This window comes from Microtus oregoni, unplaced genomic scaffold (assembly GCF_018167655.1).
Source record: "Microtus oregoni isolate MIOR12 unplaced genomic scaffold, Mior012 000074F_ref0000038, whole genome shotgun sequence".
Taxonomy (NCBI): domain Eukaryota; kingdom Metazoa; phylum Chordata; class Mammalia; order Rodentia; family Cricetidae; genus Microtus; species Microtus oregoni.
In genome coordinates, this window is record NW_024544004.1 from 6,104,276 (window position 1) to 6,125,416 (window position 21,141).

Here is a 21,141-nt window from a genome sequence, read left to right on the forward strand (position 1 = left end):
TTTTAAAGTCTAGTTTCTTGAGTTCTCTCTATATTTTGGAGATCAGACCTTTGTCTGTTGCAGGGTTGGTGAAGATCTTCTCCCAGTCAGTAGGTTGCCTTTGTGTCTTAGTGACCATGTCCTTTGCTTTACAGAAGCTTCTCAGTTTAAGTAGGTCCCATTTATTCAATGTTGCCCTTAATGTCTGTGCTTCTGGGGTTATACATAGGAAGCGATCTCCTGTGCCCATCTGTTGTAGGATATTTCCCACTTTCTCTTCTATCAGGTTCAGTGTGTTCGGGCTGATATTGAGGTCTTTAATCCATTTGGACTTGAGTTTTGTGCACGGTGAGAGATATGGGTCTATTTTCATTCTTCTACAGGTTGACATCCAGTTGTGCCAGCACCATTTGTTGAAGATTCTTTCTTTCTTCCATTGATGTGGGAGTGATTTCTTATTAATAAAGAAACTGCCTAGACCCATTTGATAGGCCAACCCTTAGGCAGGCGGAGTAAACAGAACGGAATGCTGGGAGAAAGAAGCTGAGTCGGGGAGTCGCCATGATTCTCCCACTCCAGACAGACGTAGGTTAAGATCATTCCTGGTAAGCCAGCTCTTGGGCTACACAGATTAATAGAAATGGGTTAGATCAATATGTAAAAGCTAGCCAATAAGAAACTGAAACTAATGGGTCAGGCAATGTTTAAAAGAATACAGTTTCCATGTAATTATTTCGGGTAAAGCTAGCCATGCGGGCGGCCGCATGCCAGGGACGCAGCCCTGCCGCTCGTAACACAACAGAATGGCGCCCAACGTGGGGCTAAATCCACTTAAAAACCTGAGAAGGCTTAAAAATAAGGGAGAGAGACTTTAACACAGATTTTTGCTGTTTGTTGGTGGCATGCTGTAGAGAGATTTCCTGATTCGGCAACAGCAACAGAAAAAAAAGCTGCGTCATTTTAAAGTGCGGCTTCTTGGGACTGTGCCGCCAATGCAAACTCTGGCTTTAAAACATTTCAATGGATTTTATGGGACTGGATGTTTGTGTTCCCGCTTGGGATCGGAAGGAGAGTGCTCTCAGCTCTCCCCGCCTGCACCTGGGCAGATGGCAGAATCAGGCTTAGGCAGGCGGAAGAGCATGGTGAAAGAGATGTGTTTTCAGACTGCACAGTGCTCTGCATGTCAGATTTGGTTGTAACTTGGATAAAAAGAGTTTCTGTGCTGCATGCTCAGTCTCAAAATTGAACTACTGAGTGCGGCTCCAATGAGGACTTGCTGTGTGCCTGGAACTGTACACAGCTCAGGGGCACCAAATGGATCTGAGGCAGGAGCGGCTGCTCCTTGCTGAACTGTGCTGGTTGGCAGGAACTACCGTAATTACCATAATAACAACACAGTTAAGGTTTAGACTGGGCAGGACACAGGTGGTACCGTATTACCTGTACATGGTGCAACTTAAGTTTTTAAGAAGTGCTTAACATTTTAAGAAATGCTCCTGGATTGTAAAAATATTACAGATTCACAATAAAACAGATTCAGACATAACAGACCTCAGTGGATCACAGCGTTGGATAAATGTACATAGGCTTGAGAGAGAGAAGAATAAGAATATAGAGAATAAAACAAATGTCTTTAAAAAAGGGTAAAGTCTTTAAAGAGACAGAGTACAGATAGTTAAGAGATTAAAAGAAATAAAGAAAAATAAGCCACGTAAAAATGGAAAATTCACAGAGAGTCTGGATTATGTACATTGTGTTTTCTTTAAAATTTTTGACTGTAAAGGAGCTAAGTACAGACAGACATTTCATTACATGGGCTGCCAAGCTAAACCATAACGGATATAAAGGTATTACGATTTCAAAATTTGGGTCTAAGGATATGATACTTTGGAAAGGGTCTTCTTTTGTTTTCACAGAGGACCAGACCCTGTGGATTTCTTCTATTACGATTTGGTATGATAGACCACGCCCTCCTAAAAGGTTGTTGTGAACATCTTCACAAAATTACTTCACTCAACTGCCAACTGAGATGAAACTAGCACACAGGTTATACCATGAAAGACCTAATTAACGACGCCCCCATTCAGCAGGAAGCAGTTTGGAGAGAAAAAACTGCGCCCATGTTCCCAAAATATTGTTTGTAAATGTTCTTTTACATTTAAAGGGGGAAATGATATAGGTATGAGTAATTTGCATTGGGGTGGATTTTACAGTATATTTTGTTATATGTATATGTATTTCTGATCTTGATTAAGGTATTGTGATTGTGTAGTTCATTTAAAAATGTAATGTATAATTAAGAAATATAGGTTAATGGTTAATCATCAATAATAGTCAAGCTTGTAGTCATGTTAGTTAGATTTTCTAGATATATAGAGATACATTTCAGTTAGATAGATATTCTTCATATCTTTCAAAGACTGCAGAATATGGCATTTAATGTTTTAATAACTTAGGACTTTTCATGACAATGAGACATATCTGCTCCTGGTGGCACCAATCTACTTCGAGAGGAAGATGGGCATCGAAGAGGATCCTTATGGAGTTGGATAGCCATTTGGGCAAGAAACTGCTCTTGCCTGGACTGTTGCATAAACTGGACACAAAGAACCCGCAGAGAGAGGACTGCTGAACTTGCCTAAAGGTGAGACGGTCTTTTGGGGTTCATGACTCATGAAAGAGTCTGCGAGACATTCTGCAGGACACAGCAGATAGTGACTAAACTGTCTTTGAAATTTCCTGCTTCATGGAAATGTCTGCTGGATACTATGGGCCTGATGGCTGAAGATGGATGCCCCAACCATACAAAAGAACTTTGGGTGACTGTCCAGGCAACAAGATGTCTCTGTCATTTCTAGAGTTTTCTTATTTCTTGTTTACTTAGGTAGTATTATATCCTTCTGGAGTCTTTGATGGAGTTGAAGAATGAATAGATAGTTATAGTTTTCCTTAGTTATAATAAAAGATAAAATAGATATAAATATTGTAACTGTAATTCTTGCTTGATAACTGTTTTGCTATATGTAATTTTACTATGTTAAAGTTAAAGCCTTTCTTTTTTGTTTAAACAGAAAAAGGGGAAATGATGTGGGAGTGATTTCTTATTAATAAAGAAACTGCCTAGACCCATTTGATAGGCCAACCCTTAGGCAGGCGGAGTAAACAGAACGGAATGCTGGGAGAAAGAAGCTGAGTCGGGGAGTCGCCATGATTCTCCCACTCCAGACAGACGCAGGTTAAGATCATTCCTGGTAAGCCAGCTCTTGGGCTACACAGATTAATAGAAATGGGTTAGATCAATATGTAAAAGCTAGCCAATAAGAAACTGAAACTAATGGGTCAGGCAATGTTTAAAAGAATACAGTTTCCATGTAATTATTTCGGGTAAAGCTAGCCATGCGGGCGGCCGCATGCCAGGGACGCAGCCCTGCCGCTCGTAACACAACATTCCATTGCATACTTTTAGCTCCTTTATCGAAAATGAGGTGTTCATACGTTTGTCGGATAAAATCCAGGTCTTCTATACGATTCCATTGGTCGACTTCTCTGTTTTTATGCCAGTACCACACTGTTTTCATTACTGTAGCTCTGTAATAGAGTTTGAAGTCAGGGATGGTAATGCCTCCAGAAGGTCCTTTATTGTATAGGATTGTTTTGGCTATCCTGGGTTTTTTTTTTCCATATAAAGTTGATTATTGTCTTCTCCAGATCTGTGAAGAATTTTGATGGGATCTTGATGGGGATTGCATTGAATCTATAAATTGCCTTTGGTAGAATTGCCATTTTTACTATGTTGATCCTCCCAATCCAAGAGCAAGGGAGGTCCATCCATTTTTTGGTATCCTCTTCAATTTCTTTCTTCAATGCCTTAAAGTTCTTGTCAAATAGATCTTTCACTTCCTTGGTTAGATTTACCCCAAGATATTTTATGCTGTTTGTGGCTATCGTGAATGGTGAAGCTTCTCTGATTTCCCTCTCTGCTTCCATATCCTTTGTGTATAAGAGGGCGACTGATTTTTTGGAGTTGATCTTGTATCCTGCCACATTACTAAAGCTGTTTATCAGCTGTATAAGTTCTTTGGTGGAGTTTTGGGGGTCGCTTATGTACACTATCATATCATCTGCAAATAACGAAAGTTTAACTTCTTCCTTTCCAATTCGAATCCCCTTGATCCCATTATGTTGTCTTATTGCTATTGCTAGAACTTCAAGCACTATATTGAAGAGGTATGGCGAGAGTGGTCAGACTTGCCGTGTTCCTGAGTTAAGTGGGATGGCTTTGAGTTTCTCTCCGTTTAATTTGATGTTAGCTGTCGGCTTGCTGTATATAGCTTTTATTATATTTAGGTATGACCCTTGTATCCCTAATCTCTCCAAGACTTTTAACATAAATGGATGTTGAATTTTGTCAAATGCTTTTTCAGCATCTAATGAAATGATCATATGGTTTTTTTCTTTCAGTTTATTTATATGCTGGATTACATTGATAGATTTTCGTATGTTGAACCAGCCCTGCATCTGAGGAATGAAGCCTACTTGATCATAATGGATAATTTTTCGGATGTGTTCTTGGATTCGATTTGCCAGTATTTTGTTGAGGATTTTTGCGTCGATATTCATGAGTGAGATTGGCCTGTAGTTCTCTTTCCTGGTTGAGTCTTTGAGTGGTTTTGGTATCAGAGTAATTGTGGCTTCATAAAAGGAATTTGGTAATGACCCTTCTGTTTCTATATTGTGGAATACATTAAGGAGTATAGGTATTAGGTCTTCTTGGAAGTTCTGGTAGAATTCTGCATTGAAACCATCTGGTCCTGGGCTTTTTTTGGTAGGGAGGTTTTTGATAACAGCTTCTAATTCTTCGCGACTTACAGGTCTGTTTAGATTGTTCACCTGGTCCTGGTTTAGTTTTGGTAAATGGTATTTATCTAAAAAAGCGTCCATTTCTTTTACATTTTCCAGTTTTGTGGCATACAGGCTTTTGTAGTAAGATCTAATGACTCTCTGAATTTCCTCTGTGTCTGTAGTTATGTCCCCCTTTTCATTTCTGATCTTATTAATTTGCGTGTTCTCTCTCTGTCGTTTGATTAGTTTAGATAGGGGTTTATCAATCTTGTTGATTTTCTCCAGGAACCAGCTTTTTGTTTCATTGATTCTTTGGATTGTTTTCTGTGTTTCTATTTTGTTGATTTCAGCCCTCAATTTGATTATTTCCAGTCTTCTACTCCTCCTAGGTGAGTCTGCTTCTTTTTTTTCTAGATCTTTCAAGTGGGCTGTTAAGTCTCCAATATGTGCTTTCTCTGTTTTCTTTAGGTGGGCACTTAGTGCTATGAACTTTCCTCTCAGGACTGCTTTCATAGTGTCCCATAAGTTCGAGTATGTTGTTTCTTTATTTTCATTGAATTCAAGGAAGACTTTAATTTCTTTCTTTATTTCTTCCTTAATCCAGGTATGGCTCAGTAGTTGACTGTTTAGTTTCCATGAGTTTGTAGGCTTTCTGGGGGTAGCATTGTTGTTGAATTCTAACTTTAATCCATGGTGATCTGATAAGACACAGGTGGTTACTAATATTTTTTATAACTGTGTAAGTTAGCTTTGTTACCAAGTATGTGGTCAATTTTCGAGAAGGTTCCATGAGCTGCAGAGAAGAAGGTATATTCTTTCCTCTTTGGGTGGAATAATCTATAGATGTCTGTTAAGTCCATTTGCTTCATTAACTCCATTAATTCTCTAATTTCTCTGTTAGGTTTCTGTCTGATTGACCTGTCCATTGGTGAGAGAGGAGTGTTGAAGTCTCCTACTATTAGTGTGTGCGGTTTGATGGCTGCCTTGAGTTTTAGTAATGTTTCTTTTATGTACGTGGGTGCTTTTATATTAGGGGCATAGATATTCAGGATTGAGACTTCTTCCTGATGAATTGTTCCTGTTATGAGTATAAAATGTCCCTCTCCATCTCTTCTGATTGATTTAAGTTTGAAGTCAACTTTGTTAGAAATTAGTATGGCCACACCTGCTTGTTTCTTAGGTCCATTTGCTTGATAAGCCTTTTCCCAGCCCTTTACTCTGAGTAGGTGCCTGTCTTTGTGGTTGAGGTGTGTTTCTTGTAGACAGAAGAATGTTGGATACTGTTTTCTTATCCAATCTCTTAGCCTGTGCCTTTTTATAGGTGAGTTGAGCCCATTGATATTAAGTGATATTAATGACCAGTGGTTGTTAACTCCGGTCACTTTTTTAGTAGTAGGATTTGTGTGTTTTCCTTCTTTGATTTGCGCTGGTGAGGAGTCTCTAGATGTCTGAGTTATTGTGGTCATTGTTGGACTCCTTGGTTAGTGATTTTCCTTCTATTATTTTCTGTAAGGCTGGATTTGTGGCTACGTATTGTTTAAATTTGTTTTTATCATGGAAGATTTTGTTTTCTCCATTTATAGTGAATGAAAGTTTGGCTGGATATAGTAGTCTGGGCTTGCATCCGTGGTCTCTTAGTTTTTGGAGAACATCTATCCAGGACCTTCTGGCTTTCATGGTTTCCATAGAGAAGTCAGGTGTAAGTCTGATAGGTTTACCTTTATAAGTAACTTGGCCTTTTTCCTTTGCGGCTCTTAATATTCTTTCTTTATTCTGTATATTTTGTGTTTTGATTATTATATGGTGATGGGATGTTTTCTTTTGATCCAGCCTATTTGGTGTTCTGTATGCTTCTTGAACCTTCATAGGTACATCTGTCTTCAGGTTGGGAAAGTTTTCTTCTATAATTTTATTAAGTATATTTTCTGTACCGTTGAGCTGCACTTCTTCTCCTTCTTCTACTCCAATTATTCTTAGGTTTGGTCTTTTTATTGTGTCCCATATTTCCTGAATGTTTTGTGATGAGAGTTTGTTGGACTTGCTGTTTTCTTTGATCAGAGTGTTTATTTTCTCTATGTTATCCTCAGAATCTGAGATTCTTTCTTCTATCTCTTGTATTCTGCTGGTTATACTTGATTCTGTAGTCTCTATTCGTTTACCTAGATTTTCCATGTCCAGCCGGCCCTCTGTTTGTGTTTTCTTCTTTGCCTCCATTTCAGTTTTCAAGTCATGAACTGTTTCCTTTATCTGCTTGATTGTTTTTCCTTGGTTTCCTAGGGTATCATTCACTGATTTACTCAATTCCTCGAACTTTCTATTATACTTCTCATCCATTTCTATAAGGGCGTTTTTTTATATGCTGTTAAAGGGTGTCAAGCACTTTCATAAAGTCAGTTTTTTCTACTTCTTCTTGATTAAGGTGTTCATGTCCTCCTGTTGTGGGGTCACTGGCTTCTGGTGGTTTCGTGTTGTTTTTCAGATTGTTGGGAGAATTCCTGCATTGGCGTCTGCCCATCTCTTCCTCCCAATACTCCCCTTTGGATCTTCTTTTACAGGATCAGGTCTTCTTGCCCACTGATGTACCTTCCCAGTGATGTCACTCCCCAGAGATGTTTCTCCACAATGATGTTTCACTCGGTGCCCAGATCGAAACTCCGCGCTGCTTGGTTAGCTCGCAAACAAAGGGCCCACCCCGCTCGCTGCGGGCAGGCTATGGGAACAAAGGAGCTACTGGCCACCCCTTTGTCCTCCCGGTTCGGGTTCGGTCCCAGCGCCCTAGCAGGCTGGGCAGGGAGGTGCTATGCCCCAAAGGAGGGAGGGAGGGAGGGAGACAGGGGGTGTGGGGATCTGGATGTAAGCTGAATGGGATAGGAAGAGAGAGGCGGTTTGGGCAGTATAGCCCCTGTAGGATGGCCAGGAAGTGTGGGCGGGCTGAGGTATGTTCCCAGCTGCCGCAGCACTCACTCACCACAATGATGTTTCACTCGGTGCACAGATCGAAACTCCGCGCTGCTTGGTTAGCTCGCGAACAGAGGGCCCACCCCGCTCGCTGTGGGCAGGCTATGGGAACAGAGGAGCTACCGGCCACCCCTTTGTCCTCCCGGTTCGGATTCGGTCCCAGCACCCTAGCAGGCTGGGCAGGGAGGTGCTATGCCCCAAAGGAGGGAGGGAGGGAGGGAGACAGGGGGTGTGGGGATCTGGATGTAAGCTGAATGGGATAGGAAGAGAGAGGCGGTTTGGGCAGTATAGCCCCTGTAGGATGGCCAGGAAGTGTCAAGTTCATATTTTTTACTCAACTAAATAACCCACACTAATTCTCATGCAGGCAACCCTAATTAAAAGTTGTAGGGGCCAAAAAAGATACATGAACCTACCAGGTAGACTTGTTGGAAAGAAATGGTTCAGTTGAGGGGAAAATGAAAATAAATAATGAATAAATGAATAAAAGTTCATTTCCTGACTCTCTCAAAATGAAAACCAAGACAAACTAAAAGTAATTGCTGCGTGGTAGTGGCACAGGTCTCTAATCTCAGCACTCAGGAGGCACAGGCAGTTGGATCTCTGTAAGTTTGAGGTCAGCCTAGTCTACAGAGTAAGTTCCAGGACAAATCAGAGGTGTTACACAAAGAAACCCTATATGAAAAAAAGAAAAAGGTAATAATTAAAAGTGCAAACAACTCAAAACAAAATATATACACAACAGGGGCTGGAGAGATGGCTCAGTGGTTAAGAGCATTGTCTGCTCTTCCAAAGGTCATGAGTTCAATTCCCGGCAACCACATGGTGGCTCACAACCATCTGTAGAGAGAGCTGCTGTCCTCTTCTGGTCTGCAGACACACACAGACAGAATATTGTATACATAATAAATAAATAAATAAATATTAAAAAAAATATATACACAACAATAACAAAAATAAACAATATGTCTGCTTTGTGTTGGCCAGCTACTCCTGGACATGGGGCATGCCATGGACTGTGGTTGATATACTCAATGACATTCTGAGAAAGCTCTGATGTTTGCCTTACCCAGGAGGTATCAACTGCAAATAGACCTTGTATCTATTTCCCCCTCTCTGGGGGAAATGCTGGGATTTCATTTCATTGGTACCTGTGCAGGTTTTGTGTGTGCTGTTACAGTTAATGTAGTGGTCAGAGTCCCCAGCTGGAATAAGACTGTTGATTGTTACATTGTTTGCACCGCAATATTCTGAAAATCTTTAGCTGAACCTCATAGACAAAGCTAATAGTACACATTGAGGTCACTTGGGACTTCAAAGTGCTATCCTATTGTGTACTCAGCTTGTTTGTTTAACCTGCCTTTAAGAAAACAGAGTCACACTGGGGAGCCCGCCTAGGACCTAACTAGGCCCTCTCCATGTGGGTGTCAGTTGTGTTGCTTTGTTTGTTTGTGGGGTTCCTGGCAATAGGACCAGGATTTATCTCTGGCACTTCAGCTGACTTTTTGGAGTCCAATCCCTATGGTGGGATGCCTTGCTCAGGCTTGATGCAGGGGTGAGGGCCTTGGTACTGCCTCAACTTGATGTGCCAGGCATTGTTGACGCCCATGGGAGGCCTTACCCTCTCTGAGGAGTAGATTGGGTAGGAGAGACATGAAGAGAGCTGGAGGGATGGAGCGAGAGGTAACTGTGGTTGATGTGTAAGATGAATTATAAATTGAAGAAAAAAAATCTGACGAAAAAGAAAACAATGTCACAATGTACCTTACTCGTCTTGTATGTCCCACGTAAATCAACCTTTACAACCTAAGGTAATGCATACTCTAATGTTGTTATGTATTCTTCCATGCACCTGATTCACAGTAAGGCATGTGTGTTCGGATGATCATCTTCCAAAGGCAGAAAAATAAAGTTGGAAATCAATCTTATAAAATGAATGTCCACCATAAATGTCAAATATAACCTCGAGATAGTACTTGGTAAACAATGGTGTTTGTAACACTGTTACTTGTGTCTGTTGGAGTCAGTGACATAAATCCTTGCAAAAGTCAAAGATTTCTGTATCCTGTTCCTTTCTCATGTGATGTTTTCTGTCCTGTTCAATAAAGATAGAGCAAAACCCTTTGTGAAGGACAGACACACACAGAGACTGTGTATATACACTGTATACATGTATTGAAATATTAAGCTTTTCTGAAAATTATGTGTCATAATCTCTCAACTAAAAGAAGATATATGCTGGGCGGTGGTGGCGCACACCTTTAATCCCAGCACTCGAGAGGCAGAGGCAGGCGGATCTCTGTGAGTTCGAGGCTAGCCTGGTCTACAAGAGCTAGTTCTAGGACAGGAATCAAAAAAAAACTACAGAGAAACCCTGTCTCGAAAAATCCAAAAATAAATAAATAAATAAATAAAAATTAAAAAAATAAGAAATAAAAGAAGATATATTTGGAATGAAACAAAACTTATAATTGGTTCAAAAGAAGAGATCAATTTATTTCATGGATAATGCTTTTCTTTCTACAAAAAGGTATGATCTCAAGCCTCCTAGCCACTACAGATACTCCTAGTTTGCTTAATGTGCTTACAGATACTTTTGAAAAAATATGTCTGTGATAATGCACATTTTACCAGAGCTGGTACTAGAAAGTGATGCAGGGTTATTAAATTGTATTTTATTAATTTATATGAATGTTTTACATAAGTGTCTGTGTACCATGTGCATGCAACTCCATGGATGACCATAAGAGGGCACTGGATCTCGTGGAAATGAAGACATTCTGAACAGACATATGGGTGCTGTGGATCAAACTTCAGTTCTCTGAAAGAGCAGCCAGTGCTCAAACCCTGATCCATAGATCCACAGCAGAGAAGAAGGGTTTTATGCATGATAATTCCAATCTTTTGTATCCTAAAGCACATTACAATTTCCAAGAAGGAAACTGCCAGATCAAGTAATGTTTCTCAATGTGGCATGTGAATAAAGTTCAGCTAATATCAAAGCTGATTGCCCCATTTTGCCTGCACTATTGATTTTAATGTGGGTAATTCACACACATTATGTGCCAAGTTATAAAAAAAAAATCCAGAGTTTCCATTCCTCTTATCATTCAGCTACCATATCTGTTTTCAAAGTCCTGATGTTTTTGACTTTGATTCTTATGTGTAATATGATCCATATTCCTATGTTTTTTTTACCGTTTTTATTTTTTGAATCCATCAGACGACAGAGATACTACAAAAAACCAGGTCAACTTGACGAGGCATTCCGAAACTGACCAATCACAACGATGTCAAATCTCTAAAAATGAATTTATACTAAATGCTAACCGCAAAATTTCTTGCTTTTATTTAAGTTTTGCTTGTTTGCAAACATCATGGAAGACCTATATAAGATCTGCTCTCCTGTGACTGAGGGCTGCTTACATTCTCCTATTCCCAGGAGGGGACTGTAAATTAGGCCTGGCAGAGAACTAATTTTACTGTGCAGTATCTTGCTGTCAGTTCCTGGTTTCCAACACAGCATCACTTAGCAAGATTTCATTCAGGAAAAAGGCAGGTGCTTGAAATGAATCCAGTCCCTTGCCATCTAGCACAAAACACCTGAACTTTTGAAAAATCAATAATTCGCCATCATCCCCAGAGACTGTATATTGAAGGAAAATCTAAACAAAAACTAAGAATTTCGAGCTCAGGAATTTGCGGCTGCAGCATTCCTGTAGTCCCAGAATGTATACGAGGCTGAGATACGAGAACCACAAGCTCAAGACTGCTCTGGACCACGAAGTCAGACCCTGTCTTATATAAAAAAAATATAGAATGATTATTCCAAGTCTCCTCCGAGGGATACATTAAGTTAGGTAGTAGGTAGACTGGCTAAAAGCTCTCGCTTAGGGATAACACGGGAAAGAAGTTCTAGAACATTCCAGGAAGCAATGGGGCCGGGGCCGGGAGGGGCGGGCCTGTAACCGGATGTCAAACACGCACAGCGGAAGTGCCAGCTAGCTCTCTCGGAGCCATTGCTGTTGCCGCTAAGCACGGAACATCCAGTCAGGCCGCCGAGGTACCCGTGTAAATTGGGACTTACTTGTTTAAATGGCCTTATCTAAAGCCAAGGCCTTGTGTTTAGATGACTGCCACTGTCTCCTTTGTATGGAATTCCTCATAGAGCCCATAACTCTGCCTTGTAAGCACACGATGTGCAAGTCGTGCTTTAAGGCACTTCTCCAAAAACTATTTTCATCCTGCCCCTTCTGCCGCACCCCGGTCTCTTCGTGGGCTTTGGACCATACTCATATAAATAGTCTTATCAATGAGGAACTGTGGCAGAGAATTCAAGCACAGTATCCAGAGGAATGCAAACAGAGGGACCCTGAGGAGGAACAGCCGTCGTGGTGGGTCTTAAGTGATGCTCTGCCAGCTCAGGTGCTAAGTAAACCCGGGGAATTGAGGAAAGAATATGAAGAGGAGATGATGAAGATGGAGGCTGAGCGCCAGGACACCATGGAAAGACAAACCAGAGCTTCTGAGGAATACATAAGGCAGTTATTGGCAGAGGACATGGAGAAGGAAAGGTTATGGGCAGAAATGCTCAGAATGAGAGAACAAAGGCAAAGGGAGGAGGAGGCTAAAAAGTTCAGCATGGGTGATTCAGCAACATCCCCAAGAAAGAAAAAATGCAAACTAAAACATTGCGACACGGTTCCAAAGCCTTCCCTTCTTCAGTCTCAGCTTGAGTCAGCCTCACAGTATGACGCTGTGCAAGATGGCAAGGAAATACCTGTGAAAACTGACAGTGATGGGAAGAGCCGTATGGGACAGAAAATGAAAACTAAGGAAAATATGCCAGCGGCTAACTGCTCCAGAGGTCCTGAGATCCCAAACCAAGGTACTATAAATGCACTTCGTGCTTCGTTTCATGACTATGATGTGAAAGTGGGCACTTCGGAAGATGACGGAGAAAAACCAAGCTGTTCTAAGCACCTCTTTGATGTCCCACTTAAGAACATTAAAATAGAAGAAGCTACTGCTCACTCTTCTGCCGAAACAGAGAATGGAAGCAGTCTATCAGGCAAGAGCGAGGAAATTGAAAACAGCACAACTGGGGCAAAAGATAAAACGTCTCCCCCTTCGAGCAGTAAACATACTAATGAAAGAAAGCATCAGGAATCTTCATCTGAAGCAGCTGGTGAGCCTGGCACTTATCTTGAAATGTCCCCCAAATCTTCCTTAGATGATGAGGAAACACCCAATTTTGTCACCAAAAGGCTGATAGAGTTGGAGCATATGTATTTTGAGAAGCATCAACAAGAAGACCAAGATAGAAAATTGGCATTGGAGCTTCAAAAAGCATTTGATGAAGAATGGAGAGAAATGCAGGGTGACTACAATGCCTTCCCTCCAGATACTTCAGCAAAAGGAGAGGTTTCCAAAGATAAGGATATCTGAAAGGTAAAGTAACACAAAGTATTTAAGATTTAAATTAATCACCTACCTAAGAGATGCAGTAGAAGCATTTAACTAATGTTAGTGGGGAAAAGATGCCAAACTCTGCTAGAAAGGATGAGAATTAAAAACAAAGTTTTCTGTGCCCATTGCCAAGGGATTCCCAGTATATTTCAAATATTTTGAGTGGTTAACAAAATGCCTGGGTCAAATGTTTTGAACCCTAATACTGCACTGTGAGTTGTCTTTTTTATGATAGAACCTAGTAATGTATCATTAAATATTTAAAATTGTCATATGATGGGCACACCCTCACTGTCTTTGTTGTCTTGTTGGTTTTTTTGAAACAGGGTCTCTTGTGATCCTCCTGCCAGCCTTCTGAGTGCTGTATTTACAGATGTGGGCGACTACATCAACCTGCATTCATCTTTAGTGGCCCTTATAATAAGAGAGAATAGAAATGTGGTTCTGTAAAACTCAAGTCGTAAGCAAGGGTGCCTAGCCTTTGTGCTATGAATAACTCTTCTGTTGTTAGTAGGGGTGATAACTAAGTTTGATAGTTCTTATGGATATAAAAAGCCTTGTGAACGAACACTAGACCTCTTGAGGTCTTGTACTCCCAACTCAATTGCTTGCTACTCAAACAAGCTTGTTAACAGTTTTCTGTTCATTTGCGTGTTTTGTTTTGCTTTTGTTTTGAGTGCTATAAAGAGTCAGGTAGATCTCAGTTGAGTTTGAGGCCAGTCTGGTCTACATAGTTAAGTTCCAGAGAACTACTTGATAAGACCTTTTATCGCTCAAACCACACCAAAGAAAACAATAAACTTAAAATAGGATAAAGTGAATAGAGGAGTAAGTTAGTAGAAGTATAATTTAGTAGTAACGTGCCCTGAGTTCAATCACTGGTGTGGGGAAACAGATAGAAAAAAAGCAAAGAATAGAAAGATAGGCAATTGTCCCAAGAGAGTAACAGCAAAAGATTTTATGATAAGGAACCTGAAATAATGACATTTATTTCCACATAGTATCCCTTCTATTGATACTAAGTTTTATATGTATTGAGATAATAGTAAGGTATCTAGGGCCTGTGCTTGTAATTTCAGCACCTGGGAGAGAGAGACAGAAGAATCACAAGGTGAAGGCCAACCTGGGTTCCATTGAAAGACCAGGTCTCAAAAAAGTTCTGAAAAATAGGAGTTGGGAGTTTAGTTAAAAAGTAGCTAGCATACTTGACTATAAAGCATTCAGACCCTGGGTTTGGCTCCCAGTGCTAAAACATAGAAAAATTAAATGTGATCATTGGTTTTGAGCTAGTGAAGAATACTTCTAAGTGTTTCCAGAGAGGATTAGGATATGGGACAGTGATTGAAGGAAAAGACCTGCCCAAGTAGACTAGGGGCCCAGATGGAAAATGCTGAAGAAGCCGGAAGAGATGAGATTCCAGCCTCCATTTGTCCGCAGGAACCTGTTTCAACTCTCAAACAAACATCTAGATCTTCAGCAACTGATGGGATGACCAGAGGCTTCTAGAAGACACTTTTCTGTCTAGTGGTCATCTTTACTTTATATGAACTTTTAGCAAGTCTAACAGATTTAAGTCATTTGTCCTTTCTGCTTTGCACTTAACGTTTTAATAAATTTCAATTAGCTTACAAACATTGTAGGTTTCCTTATATTTTCTTTTCTTTTTTTTGAATATGAAGGCATTTATTACAGATTCTTTTCTGAGGACTCTGGGATTTCCCAAATGTATGACAGATTCTATGGAGGTGGCTGACTTCAGATAGATTATTAACTGTCCTTGAAATTCTCCAAAGATCTCAATTCTCCATACAATATTTGTTTTTAAAAAGGCTCTATTGCCGGGCGATGGTGGCGCACGCCTTCAATCCCAGCACTCGGGAGGCAGAGGCAGGCGGATCTCTGTGAGTTCGAGACCAGCCTGGTGTACAGAGCTAGTTCCAGGATAGGCTCCAAAGCTACAGAGAAACCCTGTCTCGAAAAACCAAAAAAAAAAAAAAAAAAAAAAACAAAAAAAAACAAAGCTCTGTTGCTGGATCAAAGTGCATGCTGTCTTTCTTTCTTTCTTTTTCTTTCCTTCCTTCCTTCCTTCCTTTCTTTTTCTTTAGAAAGAAACAAACTATCTTCTTTCATTAAAAATACCAATCCAGGTTCCTAGTTCCTCCCCTCCTCCCATTCCCTCCACATATCCCCCCACTCAATTCACTCCTCAGAGAGTGTATGACTCATTGCTTTGAGGAAGGTCCATGGCCCTCCCTACTATTCCTTATATTTTCATACATAGTTTTGGATGACCCCACTTCCACCCTCTTCGCTCCCTCATCTCTCTGACTCCTACCCATACCTTCTTCTCCTCCATCTCTCTGACCTTTACCCCCCAACATATACACACTCATCTCACCCTCAATGTTTTCCCTTCCACTTTCATATTTTTCTTCATTAGTCTTTGTTCTTTCCACAATATGTAAATTGGTTAGACTAATACAAAGATCAGTGCCAATTATTAAAATGCACTGATAAATTTTTCACTTTGGTAGATTACAAAAATATCTGATTATCAGTGAATAGTACAGCTGTGAAGATGTAAAGGATATGAATATTAAAGGAATACATATAAAATAAATAAAATTAAAAAATGTTCTCACCTATTTCTTCTTATCTTTGAGACAGGGTTTCAGCCCAGACTGTCTTCCAACTTACTGTGTAGTTAAGGATGACTTCTTCATCATCATTGTCATATTCATCATTATCATTTTTTTTATTTTATAGACACATTTTCTCCATGTAGCTTTAGAATCTATCCTGGCACTCGCTCTGTAAATCATGATGGTCTTCAACTCACAGAGATCCAAGTGCCTCTGCCTCCCAAGTGCTAAAATTAAACCACTGCCTGGCTGTCATTAGTATTACTGAGATAAAGTCTCACTATGTAGCCCTAGTTGTCTTGGAACTCACTTTGTAGACCAGGCTGGCCTCAAACTCAGCAATCCAGCTGCCTCTGGCTCCTGACTGCTTAGATTAAAGGCATGCACCACAAAGCGAAGGTTGACTTTAAACTTGATTCTCCTGCCTCTACCTCTATGTTTGGGGATGACAGGTATACAGCACTACACCCAGTTTATACAGTGCTGGGAATGAATTCAGGGCTTAACACATGATACACAATAACTCTATCAATTGAGCTACAACCTCATCCCTCTCAGTTATTATGAAAGAGAAATAGAACATTAATAATCTAGAAACAACTTTGTTATCTTTGAGAGTATTCTTTAATCAACTTAAAATATTTATTCAAAACAAAAACAACTTTATTTTCTATGCTTAAGGTTAAACATGCTATGGAAACAGTCTACCACTGTGGTGTGGGAGAATGCTCTTATACACTGTAAAGATTTGTCACTAATATTGGTTTAATAAAATGCTGATCGGCCAGTAGCCAGGCAGGAAGTATTGGTGGGGCAACCAGACTAGAATTCTGGGAAGAGGAAATGCAGAGATACAGTCACCAGCCAGATGCAGAGGAAGCAAGAGGCGAATGCTTCACTGACAAAATGTACCAAGCCCCATAACTAAACATAGATAAGAATTATGGATTAATTTATGTTGTAAGAGCTAGTTAATATGCCTGAGCTAATAGGCCAAATGGCCTATTATATATAATTATATTATATTTAATATAAGCCTCTGTGTTTATTTGGGACTGGATGCCTGCAGGACCATGTGGGACAGAAATTTCTGCTTACAAATGGCATCCAAATGTTTGGCAAGAATTTCCACATGAAGCCTGAGAAAGCTTTAAAAAAAGAACAGAGTCAAGCGCACCTTCTTTGTAACCATCTTTACTCAGGAAGACTGTTCTCTGGCAGCAAACAGAGTAGTGTCTCCTTTAAGAGAGGTTTCCTAACTCAACATTATTGGCAAAAACTTTGCAGCTCTTTTAAGAGTCTCTGACACAAAACACTTAAATGTTGTTTATGAAGACCCTTGCATCAGGCTTCTTGGTGGTTTCATGGACCTAGAAAGTCTGCAGACTTTTGGCAATAAATCTGGCTCCCACTAGTACCTCTGCCATGAAGCTAGACTCTCAGAAAACAAAGGAATGGGGTGGAGCCAGGCCCCCAAACCGCAGCTTTAATCCTGGCCATATCGCTTAGCAGATAAAAGACTCATATGGTCTGAAAAAGATAGAGATATACAGTAAAGACAGATTGAGACAAAATGCCTCTAAATGGTTTACAGTATGTTAAAAAATATGTATGTAGACCTGGGAAAGTAAATAAAAACGACAGAGGAAATGCTTTAAGAAAGTGATAGTGTGGGGCTGGAGAGATGGCTCAGTGGTTGAGAGCATTGCCTGCTCTTCCAAAGTTCCTGAGTTCAATTCCCGGCAACCACGTGGTGGCTCACAACCATCTGTAATGAGGTCTGGTGCCCCCTTCTGGCCTGCAGACATGCACACAGACAGAATATTGTATACATAATAAATAAATAAATGTTTAAAAAAAACATCATTTAAAAAAAAAGAAAGTGATAGTGTATCTGGGCATGGTGGCACACGCCTTTAATCTGAGCACTTGGGAGACAAAGGCAGGCAGATCTCTGTGAGTTTGAGGTCATCCTGGTCTACAGAGTTAGTTCCAGGACAGCCAAAGATGCACAGAGAAACCCCCTTTTAAAAACAAAAAAAAAATTTAGAGTAAAAAAAGACAAATAATGATACAAAATACACAGAGAATCTGGATACAGTATATTATTGTATTGTTTTTTTAATTGTTTGGCTGCTGTGGAAGGAACAAGAGTGCTAAAAGACATTTGACTATAAATGATGCTGGATTAATCCAAATTACTTATTTGAAAAGGCCTTGACTTCAAACTTTAAGTCAAGATGTGTTACTTTGGAGAAGAGGTTTTGATTTTGTTTCTACAGAAAATGAGAGGCTGTGGATGCATTCTGCATAAGGTTTGATCAAGGAAGACCTCTGAAAAATCTCCAATAGGAATGGTTGGCCCAGATGAGCCCACATTTTTTTAATTAATTAATTTATTTATTAAAGATTTCTGTCTCTTCCCCGCCACAGCCTCCCATTTTAAAGCACTTCTGTTGCAGTTTCCTCTTGAGTTCTACATCCAGAACAGCTTCAAGGCTATTGGCTGAGATGACTGACCCATTCTTACAGACTACTCCAGTTAGGACTTGACTATAATCCTAAATTTTCTTTGGGTCCTTATATTATCGGCACCAAAATGCATTATGGGTGTTTGTCTTTGTTTAGACTGTTGGTTACATGTTGTTATGGATAATGGTCAGGAAAAAAGCTAAACAAAGGAGATTAGATTTAGAGTTCTTGTTTTGAAACGAAAAAAGATGAAGTGTTATGGGAGAATGTTCTTGTATCCTATAAAGATTTATCGCTCTTCTTGGTTTAATAAAATGCTGATTGGCCAGTAGCCAGGCAAAGTATGGGGGGGGGCAACAAGACTAGGAGAATTCTGGGAATAGGAAAGACAGAGACACAGTCACCAGCCAGATGCAGAGGAAGCAAGAGGAGAATGCCTCACTGAGAAAAGGTACCAAGCCACATGCCTAAACACAGATAAAAATTATGGGTTAATTTATGTTAGTTAATAATAAGCCTGAGCTAATAGGGCAAACAGTTTATAATTAATATAAGCCTCTGTGTGTTTCTTTGAGACTGAATGGCTGCAGGGCTGGGTGGGACATAAATTCTGTCTATACCACTGAGCTATGGCAGGCTCAGCCCAGAACCTCAATACCTGTATTGGTAAATGCAAACAAAACTTGTGTTACTTCTGACTTGAAAAGTTTAAATAAAAACAAAATAAGCAGGATTCAAAGAAAAACAATTAACAAATGTCATTTTAACTATAAAATGCCGAAGACATTTTTACAACAAAAGACAAAAATCTGGCAAAGTCCGAAAAAATTGTGGGCATCTGTATGTGCTTAACTGTTCTGGAATTTCTCTATCTTCACTGTTTGCATACTTCTTGGTCTAGATAGCTTGCTATCTTGCTTCTACATACTTTTCCTGAGGAAAGAATTTAGGGGCCAAATGTCTTAGGTGTTCTTATAACACTGTGTTTAGAATAGAAATAAAGTCCAGAAAAACTTCAGTGTACAGGCACAAATGGCTAATCGCATGATGCATAATGTATAAAAAGATATGTAGTCAATTTAAATGAATTTAATTCAATGAGGATCATCTCCATTTAGCCATCTAGCTAAGTCATAGGTATCCATGTCATACATAGATCTCCAAAACACAGGACCAAATGGCCAGGTGAATCACCAGGTGGTTCAATTTGATCCCATTCAATTAAACCACATGCCATAGAGTGAGCTGTTTTTTCCATGACTGTTCATGCAAAATACTTTATATTGACTATGATTTTAATAAATATTACATAAACAAATTTTAAAGTAGTCTAGATCATTCCAAGCCAGAGCTGTGTCTGTTTTCATTGATCTAGAACCCTTGCTAAAGAACACTGCCAGAAATTCCTTTTATCATCTATGTAGTCTCTATTTTGTTCCCTCCTCTTCTAAACTCGATCAAGTTCCCCTCCCATAATGGAATAAAGTATCTTGGGTGCAAATTAAGGGCACTGCTGGTTAGAGTCTAACACTGTGCTGGAAAACATACAAGTCTCTGGGTTTAATCTATGATACCAAAAAGAAAAAAGGAATGGGCGAGGGAAAGGAGAAAAGAATAAAAGATGAAAAAGAAATAGAATATTTCCCTTTGAGTTCCCAGTGGGTATGATACCTCCTGTTATATTCCTTGAATGTTGCATGCTGTAGTTCTCAAGAATACCCTGCACTTAAACTGCCAGCAGGCTACTTCTGAGCTGCTAGACCTTGAACAAGGCACTTAACCAGGATGCACTTCAGGTTCCCGAGTGGCAACCCTATGGGGAGTAGCAGATCCTGCCTCACCATGATACGTGAAAGAAATATGATTCATACAGGTCAAATGCCTGACTAGCATATAAATGCTCCAGAAGCATGAACAGTTACTATTTTAAAACCAGAAGTATCCTTCCCAACCCATAACATGGTGTGTCTAGTAAATTTAAGAATGAACAAATGATTCTGTTTCCACATCTACCTCACCCCTGAACACTTCTTTATATTTTCAAATTTAAACCTTCCCATAAATCTTTACAAATGCCGTAGACTTTCATGAATTCCTTTATCTGCTTTCCATCTGCCCTCTATCAACAATAAAACCTTGGGGAGATAAGCAATGAACAATCATATAAGCCATCAGTGGTGGCACACGCCTTTAATCCCAGCACTCAGAAGGCAGAGACAGGTGGGTCTCCGTGAGACTGAGACTAGCCTGGTCTACAGAGTGAGTTCCAGGACAACCAGGGCTAGAGAAACCATCTTGAAAAAAAGAAAAACAATGTGCTAGACTTTGTTGACTCCCCATGGGAAACCTTACTGTCCCTGAGGAGTGGATTGGGTGGCGGGGGGGGGGGTGAAGGGAATGGGAGGAGGGGATAGAATAGGAACTGGGATTCATATGTAAAATGAGAAAAGATACTTTTTTTAAAAATAAAGAAAAAAAGAAAATAGTCAAAGAAATAAAAAAAAGATTAAAAAACAATAAACAAACATATAGCATTTGTGGGATTTTAGACAACATACGGAAACCAGTCAGGCTTAAAAAGAATTTCACTCAAAAGAACATGCCCAACTGTATAAAAACACAATCGGCTGAAATGTTTAGCACATAGGGGTCATAAGCAACACGGTAGGCTCACAATTCACAGCACTGTAAAAGGATTTATTGTTTAATCATTCTTTCACTCCCTCAGCCCCATACAGCCACTCATTCTGCTTTTCTGATGGTTCTAAAAGCTGAATAT

At 39.9% G+C, this 21,141-nt stretch overlaps 1 protein-coding gene across 1 annotated transcript in view; it reads left to right on the forward strand.

Moving 5' to 3' along the window:
• The window catches only part of LOC121441321 (peroxiredoxin-4-like), a 45,394-nt gene extending 31,773 nt beyond the window's left edge, over positions 1 to 13,621 (forward strand). The window contains exon 7 of the mRNA XM_041642453.1: positions 13,575 to 13,621. Within this exon, the coding sequence (XP_041498387.1) occupies positions 13,575 to 13,606 (32 nt within the window). The 3' untranslated portion in view covers positions 13,607 to 13,621. The remainder of the gene's footprint in view (positions 1 to 13,574) is intronic.
• Positions 13,622 to 21,141: the final 7,520 nt, after the last annotated feature.